This window comes from Lepidochelys kempii, chromosome 7 (assembly GCF_965140265.1).
Source record: "Lepidochelys kempii isolate rLepKem1 chromosome 7, rLepKem1.hap2, whole genome shotgun sequence".
In the NCBI taxonomy this organism is placed as follows: Eukaryota; Metazoa; Chordata; order Testudines; family Cheloniidae; genus Lepidochelys; species Lepidochelys kempii.
This window is the reverse complement of record NC_133262.1, coordinates 69,293,414-69,308,508: the sequence shown is the minus strand read 5'-3', so window position 1 is coordinate 69,308,508 and position 15,095 is coordinate 69,293,414. Positions and strand designations below refer to the sequence as shown.

Sequence of the window (15,095 nt, the reverse complement as noted above, 5' to 3'; positions counted from 1 at the left end):
CTTGGCAGTAGGTAAAGGGTTAACTGGAACTTGAAGATTTCTAGAAAATTAATGGAATGGGACTAGCTGATACACACAAAAAGAAGAGAGGACCATGCCGCTATTCACATAGCGAGCTATTTAACGCCTTCATGTTTGTTGTGTTTGAACGGATTACAGCCTTCCTGTTTTGTTCCCATCCTAATTTTTTTTTTTTTTAAAAAATCGATTTCTTAATTGAGAAGCATTTATTTTGGTTTCCATTAGGCAGCGTATTTTACCCTGCCTAGATAGGAGTTGTTGGGCAGTGGGACTGGACACCCAACAATTAAAACAGCTGCGTGTTGCTTCTGATTATTACTGTACTGCAAGAGGCTATGGAGAATTTTTCAGAGACTGACAGGAAAACTGCTTCCTCTTATTAAGATTCAGCAGAAAAGACACTCTGTCCCATTGGTCCTGGAAGGAAAGGGGAAGATAGTGTCTTTTGATTTCTCTCTACAGTTCCACGTGTCTTTGTTGCTCCCAATCTGGGGATAATAAAAAAACATGTTCATCTCTTTGGTATAACAATGTTTTAACTCTAGATGAAGGATCACAGGGGCCTTTGGACATAGCACAGAAAAATTAAAATTGATTTGCTATGTACATTCCACTTTTTCCCACTTCCTTGTTATGTTACTGTCACTCAGAGAGGTGACTGACTTGTCTGTTACAGTAATAGAAATGAGGCAAACTTGTATTTCTTTCGAAGTGTAGGTCTACTCTGAAAAGTGACTAAAAACAGCACTTTGGGTTTCCATGTTAATCACCTCCAGCACCTTCCAAGCCGCATATTCTCAGTTTACAATTAAGAGGATATATTTTTCTGTCACCACAAGCTCTCAGGTTGTGCTCTGAAAGTCAGCTGCATTCTTTCCTTCTTGTGCATTACCAGCCAGCTATTTTGTAGGCCAGATCATACCCTCAACAACTTTGCAGCCTCACTGTTGAATCTCAGTCAATTATGCATTGAGAATCAACAACGGAAACAGTAGCAGGCTCACTCCTTCTTAGCCATTTGACTCGCGAGAACTAAGAGATGTAGAAGCTTATTTCACCAAGAACAGCCGCAGTGCAAGCTACCCAGTAGAAAAGAGCTGTTTCCCTGTTCAGATTCATTTGAAAAAATGTTTTGGATGAATGCATGTTAGCTTATGAATTGTCAATGGTGCACTATGGGCCAAATTGTGACACCCTTACTACATAGCCTTTAGGTAAGGGTATCACAATCTGGCCCTTGGAGTATTGCTGTCAGTAGTCACAATTTGTGGAGGCCTATCACAAGTTACTGTGCGTTCCCAATTGACTAAGAGCCTTACATCCAAATTCAGCAATATAAATTGATGACCTTGCAAGCACTTCTGAAATGAATACACCTTCTAGCATGATCACACAGTGAACCAGCATGTTTTTCCAGGCATGAGCTTCCACCCTCACCTCCTAAATGCGCCAGATATCCATGAGAACAAAATCTTACACAAGTGAGTGCTGAAGGAGCTGTGTGTGAGCACACCCAAATTTAGAATTCACTGTGATTTTCATTCCACACTATTCTCCCAGATCTATTTCCCAGCCTATGTGGCTCTAACGTGAGCTACAAGGACCACCTCTCAGAGCTGGAGGGCCTCTCAGTCTCCATGCTCATTTGGTCTTTGGTGAGAGGTCAGACCAAAGAACTGCCAACAAGAACTACAAATGAATCTAATTGTAGTGCTGTTTTTGTGAAGTGGATACCAGTCCAGAAGCAATGGACAGAGAGCAAACCCATCATTAAATGGGTCATCAGACAACCATCCTATTTTTACAAGTTTTGGTTACTATCCACATGGGCTGGGAGTTGATCCAACCATGGTGGTAGTGAGGTGACTCACCATCAGAGGTGGTACTCCCCTTGGTGTATGTGCCTAATCGTCCAAGATGTTGAACCACCTCAACCTCAAATAGGAGCAGGATCAGGCCCCAGATGCACTGCATTTGAAATCATCTGCTGAAATAGGTCACAGAACTCTATATCTATCAGTGAATTTATAGAAGTGGAATGATGGAGCAGATTCACATGGCTGCCAAAGTGCAAATATTTAAATGAGTGAGTTCCTTGTTTTTAAATTCCATGTGAGACTTTAAATGCCTCATTGATAACTGCTGAAAAAATCTGTAATGATATTCTGTAGTGACAAATGACCTTAAAAGTTAACCCAGAGTGAGTGTGTCATGCTGCAAATTAGTGAGCCTTGGAATGTTACAGAAGTTTCTGTTTTAGGCATCTGCCTTTTACATGGACTCAAACAATATGTTTTAAAACAAGAATGTCATCTTGGATCATCCAGATTGGCCTCTACACTTTACAATCAGTAAACCCACATGCACCATGAAAGAGGTTGGATGGAAACATACACAACAAATCCACCACACCTCTGCGAACAGGAAGTTCAAATGAGCCACCAGCAGCTGCGCCCTTCCTGCCCTGGGGTTTATAGATCCACGACAACTTTGAAATGTTGGGTTTTCTTTTTATATTCTGTTCAGAGAGAAATGCCCTCTTATTTTGTAGGATTGTCTGAATTATTCATTGTTATATAGAACAACTGCACTCTGAAAGGAGACAGTAATGCTCAAACTTACTTTTAAAATCAGTCTCACACCCTCTCTGAATCCCCTCATCTATGTCAGCAGCAACACCTTTAACTATTAAAAAACAAAGACCTAAAATCCAATTTGCCTCTCATCACATAGGGCTAAATTGGGGTATTTATTTAGTCACCATCCTGCAATGGGGAAGGCATACAGAAAAATTGCTTCAGAGGTATTCCATCTCGGGGCCTGATCCAAAACTGCATGGAAACATTCCTACTGACTAGGAGGCACAATGCTTTTTGCAGGTCACCAGTTGCATTGGGAAGATAAGAGTAATTTGCTACTCTCCTTCAATGGGTGTACACATTCTCTCGCCCATGTGACAAAACCTGCTTTGCTGACAAGTGTGGTGTATTGAAAAAAACTGTTAAAATTGTAAACCATCGCTTTAAATACTCTGATGTTTTCCTGGCCCTGCTTGAAGCCAGGCCTCCCTGTAGGGAAGCATGGGATCAGTCAGCCTGCAGCCAGACTGCTTAGAGTAAAGTGGGGTGAGTTCTGCCTCAGAGACAGCAGCCTGTTTAAGTCTCTCTCCGTGGCAGGGTTTTTAGGTGTTATTCTGGGTTCGAAAGTAGTGTCACACTACAACCTTCCAGCAAAAGTACTTATGTTTATCTAAATTCCCCATGTTTATGCTGTGAACTTAAACCACCAGCATATAACATGAGTGGAGCCATGGCTCAATATACTCCCCTCTCTTTCTCTCCCTGTCCCCTTTCTAGAAAGTTGCTCTTGGGGTCAATAAACAACTTGGTAACAGCTGCTTTTCTCCTTCAAGCACAGGGGCTGCTGTTCTAGATGTCCTTTCAGAGCTGTACAAGACACTGTGGATTCCTTCCTCGCTCCACTGCACAGCTGAGCAAAAAGAGGAGCTGCAATTTAAAAATCCCAAGAAATCTTTTCCATTAACATCATGAAAATGTTGATATTAGTCTTAGATTTAAAAGATCATTTTATTTTTATAAACCCTAAATTTTATACTAAAGTTGACCTGAGATGACTGTAGCGTTATCTTGTTCAGAGCAAAGATACTGGGCTTGCATCATCCTATGGTTTCCCACCTATTACTGTATTTTTTTCTAAACATCTGAAATCCCAATTGCTAACGGCCAGGAGCAGAATTAGGAAGTAACTCAAGGTACATCACAATGAACTGCATTCTGCTCTTCCTGTCGAGATGTGAGTAAGGATAAGGAGAATTCTGGAATGCTCAATCCTTCCCCCTTTCGCTCCATGATTCCTGGATTGGATCTCAAGAGTGCAAGCAGTTCAGAACAAAAGCATTATTGGGGTATCCCTCCTGCCCTCCAATGAGTTTTCAAGGTGAAGGGTAGGCATTTTGGAGCACTGCTCTACAGCCAAAAAACACAGGGTTAGAGCCACAGCTTTGGTTCATTGGGCATGTCTACACTGCAATTAAGAACCCACGTTTAGCCTGTGCCAGCTGACTCGAGCTCGGGCTGTGGGGCTGTTTGATTGTAGTGTATACTTCAGAGCTTGGGCTGGAGCCCGGTCTCTAGGACCCTGCAAGGTTGGAGGGTCCCACACCCAGAAGTCTACACTGCAATAAAACAGCCCTGCAGCCTAAGACCCACAAGCTCAAGTCAGCTAGCATGGACCAGCCACAGGTTTTTAATTGCAGTGTAGACGTATGCATTCGGACTAGTGTCCTACTTCTCCACAGTCCCACTGACATCTCTCTCTCAGAGAAAGGTACTACTCCACATAAGGGTGTCAGAATCTGGCCCTTAGAAGCACAGAATTATCACCTTATCCCGTGAAGCTGTCATTCACGATGCAGCACAATAATGCTGTGTTCGCCCTGAAGTGGTTTTAGAACACAGGGAAATCTCAATGGGAGATTCAGCCCTAGTCATGCTAGAGTGGAGGAAGACGAGGTAGCGGAGGTAACATCTTTTATGAGACCAGTTTCTGTTACCTCACCCACCTTGTCTCGCTAATATCCAATATCCTGGGACTGACATGGCTACAACTACACTATATATAGTATGGAAGACATAGTTCTGAGACGGTGTGAAGAACTCCCAAGGTAATGAAAGATCTGCCCACCTAATGAGGCAAAGAACTAGTATATTGTGAAGGCTCATGTTCAGCTGTGAGAAAGTTCTTGGCTTTACCAGACTTAAAGCAGCAGTACCTCTAAAATGTTTATTAAGACAATGTATTGAAAAGCACAGGAACCTTCCACCCCGAGGACCATGGTAGGAGAACAGGACTCTTACTAATTCTATACTCCCTCTGCTTACAAGAAAGGATGGACAATGCAAAGAGATGACTTACTGTGTGGGCTGAATCATTTGCACATGTTCACAACTGATTGTACTGTTATGTTCAGGCATACACATGGAGAAGTTAGAATTCTATGTTTTTAACTATTACTGGAAGGTTGCAACATAATACTGTTTCTTAAAATACACAACCCTTAACATGCAAGAACTAAAAACGAGAGAGACAGAGAGCACAACCTCTCTAAAACAGAGAGATACAACTCAACTCATCTCTCTCGAGGCTGGTTCTCTGCAGAACTGACTGATTGCAAGCTTTCCTGCAGAGCCCCTTGGCCTGCAAACAGGACCAGAAAAACCCTTAGGATTTACAGTGATGCTGGTAATGTTTACACAGCTTCCAATACACCATAGATACCAAGAGACCCATATTTCTCATCAGAAAATGAGATATCAATAACTTCTTGCTTACAACCCTTGATCTGAACAACAAAGGTTTTATAAGCATGGATAATTTTTCTAGAGCCTAGTTAAATTTTGGGCCTGATCAGCTAGACACATGAGAAAAATGAAAGTATAGTGAACACTAGGTTAAACTTCATAGTTTAAACAGCAGACATCAGGCAAATCAACAGCAGGAAATGGTCACAATGTGGAATCTTCAATAAGGACGAAAGAAAAGAAAAATATATTTATATCTATTTCAGGGAAATCGAAAGTCTGTCTCAGCAAATCTATAGGTCACAACCTGACTGCTTCTGGTGTGAGATGGAAGGGGGAAAAAAAAAAGGGACCACAAATTAATGTAGTGCCATAACAGACAGAGACCATCTCAGGCACTCAAGAGATTTAATGTAGAAGGCCATGACTGTTTCCTGAAAGGAAGCAAGTTTTTAATATAATTTTTTTCCCCCCAAGGAAATAGATGTCTCTGAAAATAGCTTTTTGCAAAAAGGAAAAAAATACCAAATTTCCTAAAGAAAGAGTTATGTTTATTTAAGCTGTATGGTTTTATTCAGCCTTCATGAATATCTATTTGTCCAGGCACAAGAGCTACTTGCCTGCTCTCTCCCATGATGAGTGAGGACAATGAAAAACCTAGAGATTTTACTTCGCCCTAAACAAGCAGAATCTTGCAAGGCTGATTATTTACCTATAGTTAATTTGAAATATTGCAAATAAATATTTTAACAATACCTAGATTCAACACTATCCTATTTTTAGCTAATCCAGTGCCATTGGATCTCACAAGCTAGGGAAGGTCAGGCTGAGTCAGGTGAGTATTTGGATAGGGATCACCAAGTAGCACTTCAGGCATTGTCTACACCACAAGCTTGCATATGGAGGTATGTCAGGGGATTGAAAAGGTGGCTGCAACACCAAAACTGTTATATAGACAGCAGGGTATGTGATACAGGAAATGGCACTGGAGATTCAGTAGGTGGAACTCTTCCTTCCAAATCTGTATTGAACCAATATCCTATCTTGGCACTGGGGAACTCTGTTGCTAACAGACTTTATGGATACAACATAAATACAGTTTGGAGCTTAGTATGTTTTAAGCACAGAGTCCCGACCAAATCTTACTTAATATATTTCGTTTTTCCTTCCTACTTCTCCATTTCCTGGTCTGAGCTGTCTAACAACTCACAGCAACACTCCTCAACAGCTCATGCAATTCTAGTCCACAGATGGCTGGCTTTTTTAGTAGTGGGTGAAATGAACTCTATACCTAGCTTAGGGAATGCCTATGCTACAGTGATACCGTTATGACATTTCTCTGAGAGGTGGGAACTGGGTTGTCAGAAGAACCCTAGCTATATCTACGCAGGGGGTTAGGTCGACTTAACTACGGCATTCAGGGCATGACATTTTTCACAGCCTGAGCAATGTAGTTAGGTTGATCTAATTTTTAAGTGTAGCCCAGGCTTTACTGCGGCTCCTCATGCTCACAAGGCCTTTTGAGATCCTTGGATGAAAGGGTCCCCATCGATGCAGGAGTCCATTATAATATTGCGAGTTTGTCTGTGCCACCACTTTTATTTTATGTACATGCAGTCAAGAGTGTACAGAAAAATCTGTTTCCTGGTGGCAACTGAAGGCAATGTGGGGTTGTGATAGCTGTAAGGCTAGGTCTGAAAGGTGCACGAACAGGCATAATGTTCTTTATGTGCTTAGGGTGGCCAGGTGTCCTGTTTTGGACTAGAACACCCAGTCAAAAGGGGACCCCGGTGGCTCCGGTCAGCACTGCTGACCGGGCTGTTGACTGTCCAGTTGGCAGTGCTGCCACACTGTGCAGGGGGGCTGGCAGGCTCCCTGCTAGCCGCTGCACTATGCGGCTCCCAGGTTGGGAAGCAGCTGGCATGTCCGGCTCCTAGCCTTAGGGGCAGCCAGGGGGGTCTTCGTGCTGTCCCTCCCCTAGTGTAGTTTCCATTGGCTGGTTCAGGTCAGGGCAGGGGAGGAACTAGCATGAGCACGACTCACAAGTGCTCAGCAGGCAGCACGTGCCTCTCCCACTGCTGCCCAGCCCTCTTCTCCTCACTCTCCTCACGTGGCTAGGCTTGAGCTGCAGTGCGTGCCATGCGGCGAACTGCGGTCGGTCTGTCTGTTGCCCCATCACCAGCACCCAGGAGTTTGAGGTATGTGTACCCCGGTCTCCAAGTGCTGGGAATGGGGTTGCACCCGCACCCCTCCCTAACCCCCCCACACTGCTATCCCCATCACTGCATCCCTCCACTGTCCCATCCTGTCCTGCCCCCCACACCTACCCATCCCAGCCCCATACCCCTTGCAGTGCTCTCCCACCCATCCTCGCCACATGTCCCTCACCCCCCACAGCCCTGCATCCCATTCACCTCCAAACACTGCTGCACTCCCATTATGTCCCTATACACCCGTTTCCCCCACATCCTCATGCTCCTGTAGCCTTCTGCCTCCCCCTGCATCCCCACCCACCTCCACACCCCTCCTCTCTTCTTCACTGCCCCCTCTCACCCCCATCCTGCTCTCATCCTTGGCCTCTTTCCCTCCCCATCCTCTCTCCTCCACCACCCTCATCTTTTCCCCTTCAGCTCACCCGCCTCCTTTCCCAGCTGGGTGATTTAGGCAGCCCCTGGAAAAGTGTATGAAAAAGTGTCTCTGTGTAGGCAAGTGTGTGCAAGTGTGTGCATGCATTGTATGTGTGTAAGAGACTGTGTCGGAGTAGGGAGATGTGTGTATTGCCGCATGTGTTTACACCTGTGTGAATAAAATTTGCAGCCTGACTTTTCGTCTTTTTGTTGGCTTCCGCACAAAACAAAATTGATGACATAAAATAGATGTGTATTCATTTCATAACAAGTTTTTAAAAAAAAGGGTTCTTAAAAAGTGACTGTTGTTGACTAGTAATTGCAGAAGAGCCAATGTATCATACGTTTCTCCCCATCTTTGTCTAGCTACATTATAAACTTTGTTGCAGACTTTTTTTTATGGTTCAGAGTAGCAGCCGTGTTAGTCTGTATCCGCAAAAAGAAAAGGAGTACTTGTGGCACCTTAGAGACTAACAAATTTATTTGAGCATAAGCTTTCGTGAGCTACACCTCGCTTCATCGGATGCAGGCAGTGGAAAATACAGTGGGAAGATTTATATACACAGAGAACATGAAACAATGGGTGTTACCATACACATGGTAAGGAGAGTGATCAGGTAAGGTGAGCTATTACCAGCAGGAGAGAGAGAAAAAACCCTTTTATAGTGATAATCAAGGTGGGCCATTGCCAGCAGTTCACAAGAACATGTGAGGAACAGTGTGTGTGTGGGCGGGGGGGGGGGCGGTAATAAACAAGGGAAAATAGTTTTTACTTTGTGTAATGACCCATCCACTCCCAGTCTTTATTCAAGCTAAATTAATTGTATCTAGTTGGCAAATTAATTCCAATTCAGCAGTCTCTCATTGGAGTCTGGTTTTGAAGTTTTGTTGTTGAAGAATTGCCACTTTTAGGTCTGTAATCGAGTGACCAAAGAGATTGAAGTGTTCTCTGACTGGTTTTTGAATGTTATAATGCTTGATGTCTGATTTGTGTCCATTTATTCTTTTACGTAGATACTGTCCAGTTTGGCCAGTACGTCTAGCTTGCCGCCCTGGAGCCCTGATCTTAGTAGGGGTCTCTAGGCACTAAACAACAATTGTAATATTAAAAAAATGTGGAAGTAAATGTGTTCATGCATGCTAGATGTGTACACATGAATATACATGTGTACCTACGTGTAGATGTGGGAGTCAGTTGCTACAGATTTATTTATATCATTATCTGGACTGGTATGCATTTCTGTGGTTGTAGTCTATGGATTTGGGTCTGGGCTTCAGGATTGGGCCTGTAATGGACCCATTGCCGCTATGATCACGTGTGGTCCTAATTCTACACACGAATTACAACAACTTTAGTGAACAAAAACCATGGAGTTCGTTGCAAAAGAAAATTGAAAGGGGGGGGGGGGAAATCATGAAAACCTTTGAAATTTTTTTTTAAAAATGACCCTTTTTGACTATTTTGCTGCCAGCTCTAGCATCCAGTAACAAATAAAACTGGAACTTAGCAAAGGTACATCTGTCAAAACAATAAATATATACGTTTGGACCTTGCAGTGAAAATGAGCATGTGAGAGGGGGTGGGGGAGAGCAAGCAATGAAGGGAGTGGGGGATGCAGTGAGCGGGGGATGGAGCGGGGCAAGGGTGTTTGGTTTTCTGGACTTAGAAAGTTGGACACCCTGTGTGTGCTGGAGGAGTGTGCTTATCTTAACCAGTTTCTACACCTGTGTAAAGTGTGGCTTGTGCTATATCCCAGTGCTGCTTACCAGCACTAACTAGTGGACACGAGAGTCAGGGTCCTGAACTTGCCCCCACCCAGATTCAGGGGCAGCTCTGCCAATTTTGCTGTCCCAAGCAGTCGCCGCCGAATTGCCACCGCGCCCAGAAGAGCAGCGGAGGTGCCGCCCAAAAGCCGCCATGGGACACGGACTGCCACCCCATTGGGAATGCTGCCTCAGGCACCTGCTTGGAAAGCTGGTGTCTGGAGCCGGCCCTGCCTAGATAGGAGCCTGGAGGATGTTCAACTCTCATGGCAACACTGGTAAACCCCTTTTCCCCATTGCATTTATGCTCAGAGAGATTACGGTTGCCCTCTGCATCTGTGCTTTCAGGGCCTTTCCCCTATAGCAATATTGTGCAGGGACAGGTATAATTTGGCCTATTTATTCTCCTGTACATTTTATATTTTGCAGTAGAGAGTGTCTTCGATCTTACCCCTCCCTCTAGACATGTAGTGTACTAACAAAGGGTGAGTATGTAGGAAGGAATCTCAGGACTAACTAAAGAAGTTATTACCCCATTCAGATATGTTGTTAAGAACCTTTCAGATATACCTTGCAACCTTTTCCTTTGAGATACTTCAAGAAAAATGCTGTGGGTGTGTGCAGTATTACGCAAGACAGAGACAAGCTCCTTCCATGATCACTGTAACACAGTACTGTAAATGGCTGAGATAGGCTTGTGAAAGTGCCTATACTTTTCTCCAATTCCAGCCTTCCTCCACAGAGGGAAGCAAAGTCCTGAAGTCACTGTCAAAGTACAGCCTGACCCTCCCAACCACTTTACTCCTGACCTCATGCAACAGACTGCCAGGTCAGCGGAGAGAGGTACTTCCAAGGGGTGGGTGGGTGTGTGCACGCACCCCCAATTTAAATAGCCTCTTATGCAGCAGATAGGTCCCCCTATTGTATCTTATCAAGGAGGTCTGAGCCCCAGGTACAATCGTTTACCAGCACACTCTGGACACAGTTTTTAATGCAAGTCCCAAAACATTAAATTGGAAAGGTGCAAAGACTCATCTAATATCTCTTCAAAATTACAACCCTATGATTAAATTCAGTACTGGAAACATTAAACAGCGATCCGGAGGGGGGAGGGAAAAAGCTGTAGCTCAAAACCATAATACTCAAGTTCTCTGCCCCTTTATCACTCTTTAGCAAAGAGCCTTTGCAAAATTTTTGCTCTTTCTTCTCTCAGAATCAGCTCTCATTCCAGTGAGCAACAAGGCAAACTGAAAGCCAAGAGGTAAGAAAAAGGAACAGTTAAGATCACTATCAGTTTTTAGAAAGGTTGGGAACAGAGGGATAAAGAAAAAAGGTCATTCTATCCTTTATGAAGAAAAAAAAAAGTGATAAAAAAGGATGGAACAACGTAGAATGAGAGGGAAAACTGAGTGGCTATAAAAGACCAGTTCTAGATCTTTGATAGTCTTGCGGAAACATCAGGGACTTCTGACCCTTTCCAAGTGCTGTATATTCTTACTGTCAAGTTACAAAAACAAAAGGATTTGACAAGCCTACTACAGAAGATTAGGAATATCATAATGCTATAAAGGAAAACTGATTCTCCAGCAGGGGATATTTCCATCTCCTTTTTCCACATTACTTGCTTCATTGTGAGCTATCATCTACAGTATCTCAGTTTAGAGGTCCCGGTTTTCATTAAAACAACTTGCCTTCGGCTAAGGATACGGCGTACTAAACAAGGATGGTCACCAGTGAGAGCAGCTTCCTTTATAGCCAGATCCCCAGCTTGTGTAAGTCAATATGGCACCACTGGCTTTAACAGAAATGTCAATTTATATTCTTGGTATCGTGGTATCAAGTTTTATGAAGGGGGAAAAAAAAGTCACTTTCATGTCTTCCCCTGAAAACTCCAGCCCTTAAGTTTGCTCCAGTAAAGTTTTGATTAGCTACACTGCAGAGTCAACATATTAGACCAGCTGCATGTATCACTGTAAATGATATTAGCAAAGGGGCAGCTCCACTTTGCACCTGTTTTCATTAGTGGTCATTTTGGCCCAAGCTGTCTATGAGAAGGATAAGTGACACTTGCATTGTTTATGCCAGTATTCCGATTGCATTGTCTGAAGGACAGCAATACACATCAGACATCGCACAGTTTAGCATCATGGCCATTTTGAGGTCTTTATTAAACTTCTGGTTCAGAAAGCATCTCCTCACCTTGCATGCACAGATGTTGAAAGGCCAAGATAGTTAATGAACATAAGCCTAATTTAATATGCACATAGTATAAAGTAACAAGAATGGGTGGATACCATTTTCTGTACCCCTTTTACTGATCCTGTTTAAGTTAGGGTCAGGCCAATAGTTCAGAAGTCATAAGAACCAGCTCAGACCAAGATAACCAGAGGTTATTTGCCTGTGCAGTAATGGTGGTTCTTTGAGAGGGGTGTCCCTATGGGAGCTCCACTTCAGGTGTGCATATGTAATGCCGACAGACTCGCATTGTTGGTGGGCGGAATTGAACCCGGGACCTCTGGAGCTTAGTGCATGAGCCTCTACAGCATGAGCTAAAAGCCAACTGGCTGTTACCTAAGACTGTAGAGCAGACTCATTTTTTCTCTCTAAGAGGTCTCGATGCCACTAGATGGGACAGAACACCACACCCAGGAGGTGTGTGGGTTACGCGTATGCCTCTCGAGCCCTCGATCAGAGATTTTTCCATTGCTATCCATTTGCCCTGTGCATGTACTCTTTACAATCTCATGTCACACACAGAGGGGATACAGAGCTGTGCGGACAGTTCCTTCTTTATCTGAATGTCTAAAGAAAGAACACAGTCTGAAGGAGAGGGGAAGGAGGGCAGTAGTGGAGCACCCATAGGAACACATCTCAAAAGAACCAGAGAGAGTTACTGCACAAGGTGAGTAACAACTTCTTCTTCGAGTAGTGTCCCTATGGGTGCTCCATTTTAGGTGATGCCCGACCAGAATCCCCACAGGGCTCGAGAGGTGCACGCACATCTGAAATGGAGCGTCCAAAGTGATACTACGCAAAGGAAAATTAACTTTTTTGATGTTCAGAAGATCTTGGATAACTTCCCGCGAAACTATTCTTCAAACAAACACACACACACACACCCAGTGCTTCCTGGTTCCAGCCTGAAGCAGGACAGAAGAGATACAGTGCCCAGGAAAGGCTATTTCCATACCCAAAAGATTCCGACTGGAGAGGCATCTGAATCAGTCCATATACCTGGATGTCTCTGCCAGGAGCCATCCATAATTCACATGGACATCCAAGCTTCTGAGACTAGACGATCAACTTCTATATTGTGCATCTACATTGTTTTTCTAACGTAAACTGTCAACTCACTGGAGCAAGGACCACATTTTTCTTTATTATTGTACCGGATTGAGCCTACAGACATGCTGCAACCAACAAGACAAATCCAAACATCTGGACATTTGCCTGCCTCCAATTTAAGTTGGAAATGAAATGAGTTTGAAGGTTTCAGTCATGCTTGGACATATCACAAAAGCCTCCATCCAAGTCCATGACGTTCACTTTCTCTGTGAGTATTATGCACGTGCTGAAGGACATAATTTCAGGGAGACAAGTCCCAGGCTGAGGACCTCATAATACAGAAGGAGAGTTTTGGCCTTGTACTCACCCAGAAGATGATGTTGTAGCTGAAAAGCAGATATTTATACCAACAGCTGATTTCCGGGTTAGAGTATCGGTAATAGTGCATCTTCTATAGAGCAATATCTGCAGAGGAGGAAGAAGAGAGAGAGGAAAAAAAAGTTCAGTCTAAAAATTCAGACGTTTAATGTGAGCTTTCTTCTACTTCAGAAAAAGTAAAGTCGCTATTCCAAAAGTTTATATTAAAAGAATTACTGTAACTTGAAATCTAGTCAATTTCAAAAAGATATTCAGTGAAATTTCAAAAACCACACCTGACACCAAGTCCCGCTGCCAATTCTTGTGGCTTTACAATATTTTCTAGTTTTTAACTAGTTCTCTCTCTGCCTGTTGCCATCTGAGAGAGATACACAAAACTGACTATACAGTTAGAGTTAAACCCAGAAGACGTACATTGATGCATTCAGGCTCTACATTAAACAGACAACCCCTTTTGTGCCCCCCTTGGCCCAAGACACTCCATGCACATGCAGGGACTTGGACTTTGCAAACAGGCTGCTTGTCCTTTTACCACCATGCCTGTTGGACTTAAGGTGTGATGGTAAATGTGGTGGTACGCAGTGAGATGGAGAAGACACAGCTTTAAGTAACTGAGAAAGAATGGTGCAGTGGGAGCTTCTGTTAGGCTGTGACAGATTGTAGCACTGTGATATTTTTAATCTTCCTATACTGCATCAAATTTGCATAATTGGTTTTATTTAGATCACAAGTCATGCAGTTACAAAAGCTTTGATCTGATGGGCATTGCAGAGTTCTGCTTTCTGTGCTTCTCATATTTGAAGAAGGTAAGCATCAGCCACTGGAGTTGCTCAATGTTTCAAAAAACTGAAGCCTTCCAGGGCATTATGCCAAACCCATCTCTCTACAGGAATGCAGCAGAATGCCCCATATAGAAAACCAAACCCACAAACCTCCCAGCTGAAAGCTGTTATGCTGAAGAAGTCCCGAAGAGGCCAGTGTGTGGGAAAGGCCCACCAGCTAATACCAGTTGGTCTGTCACTCTGAGAACTGGGCAGGAGAGGGGTTAACACCATTCCCACAATTCAACCCTCTAATCATGCCTTTAAATCAAGGGTTTCCCTCCCAGGGGATTTTAGTAGAAGCTTAGCAATAAAATTTTAATAGAGCATAATAAGATTTTTCAAATGGTTCTACCCCAAATAAGGAAATGAGACAAGATGTTTGTTGTGAAATTACATTAAACGGTGTAAAAAGAAAAGGAGTACTCGTGGCACCTTAGAGACTAACCAATTTACTTGAGCAAAAGCTTTAGTGAGCTACAGCTCACTTCACTGGATGCAAAAAGGGAAGGTGGGGGGAAACAGACATCCACAGCACCAGCCTGATAGGGCTAGACTGTAACTTTATAGAATAAGGCGGGGGCACATAGCGCTGTAGTCCCAGAAGCAGATTCAACCACAATTCCTCCCCTTTTGAGCTGGAGAGCAAGCAAGTTATTTCAACTCTTTTTACAGCAGAGCATACTCCTGCATGTCAGCTGGCCATCTGGAAGGAGGTGTAGAGAAAGGACAGCTCCTGAGCTACTTCTAACCCCCAACCCATCTGCTCACTTCTTTGCAGGGGGGGAATTCAGGGTGAGCAGCTACTGATCTTCCATCCCCTATGCTGTGGCTGGGGTCACAAGCTGTGCACGACAAGTGGGTGAATAGGGCCCTCA

At 43.7% G+C, this 15,095-nt stretch overlaps 1 protein-coding gene across 6 annotated transcripts in view; it reads right to left on the bottom strand.

The window, feature by feature from the left end:
* TSPAN14 (tetraspanin 14) overlaps positions 1-15,095 on the bottom strand; it is a 79,037-nt gene that overhangs the window by 30,559 nt on the left and 33,383 nt on the right. For all 6 annotated transcript variants that reach the window (XM_073353279.1, XM_073353283.1, XM_073353284.1 and 3 more), the window contains one exon: positions 13,386-13,483. In XM_073353279.1, the coding sequence (XP_073209380.1) occupies positions 13,386-13,466 (81 nt within the window). In that variant the 5' untranslated portion in view covers positions 13,467-13,483. The remainder of the gene's footprint in view (positions 1-13,385; positions 13,484-15,095) is intronic.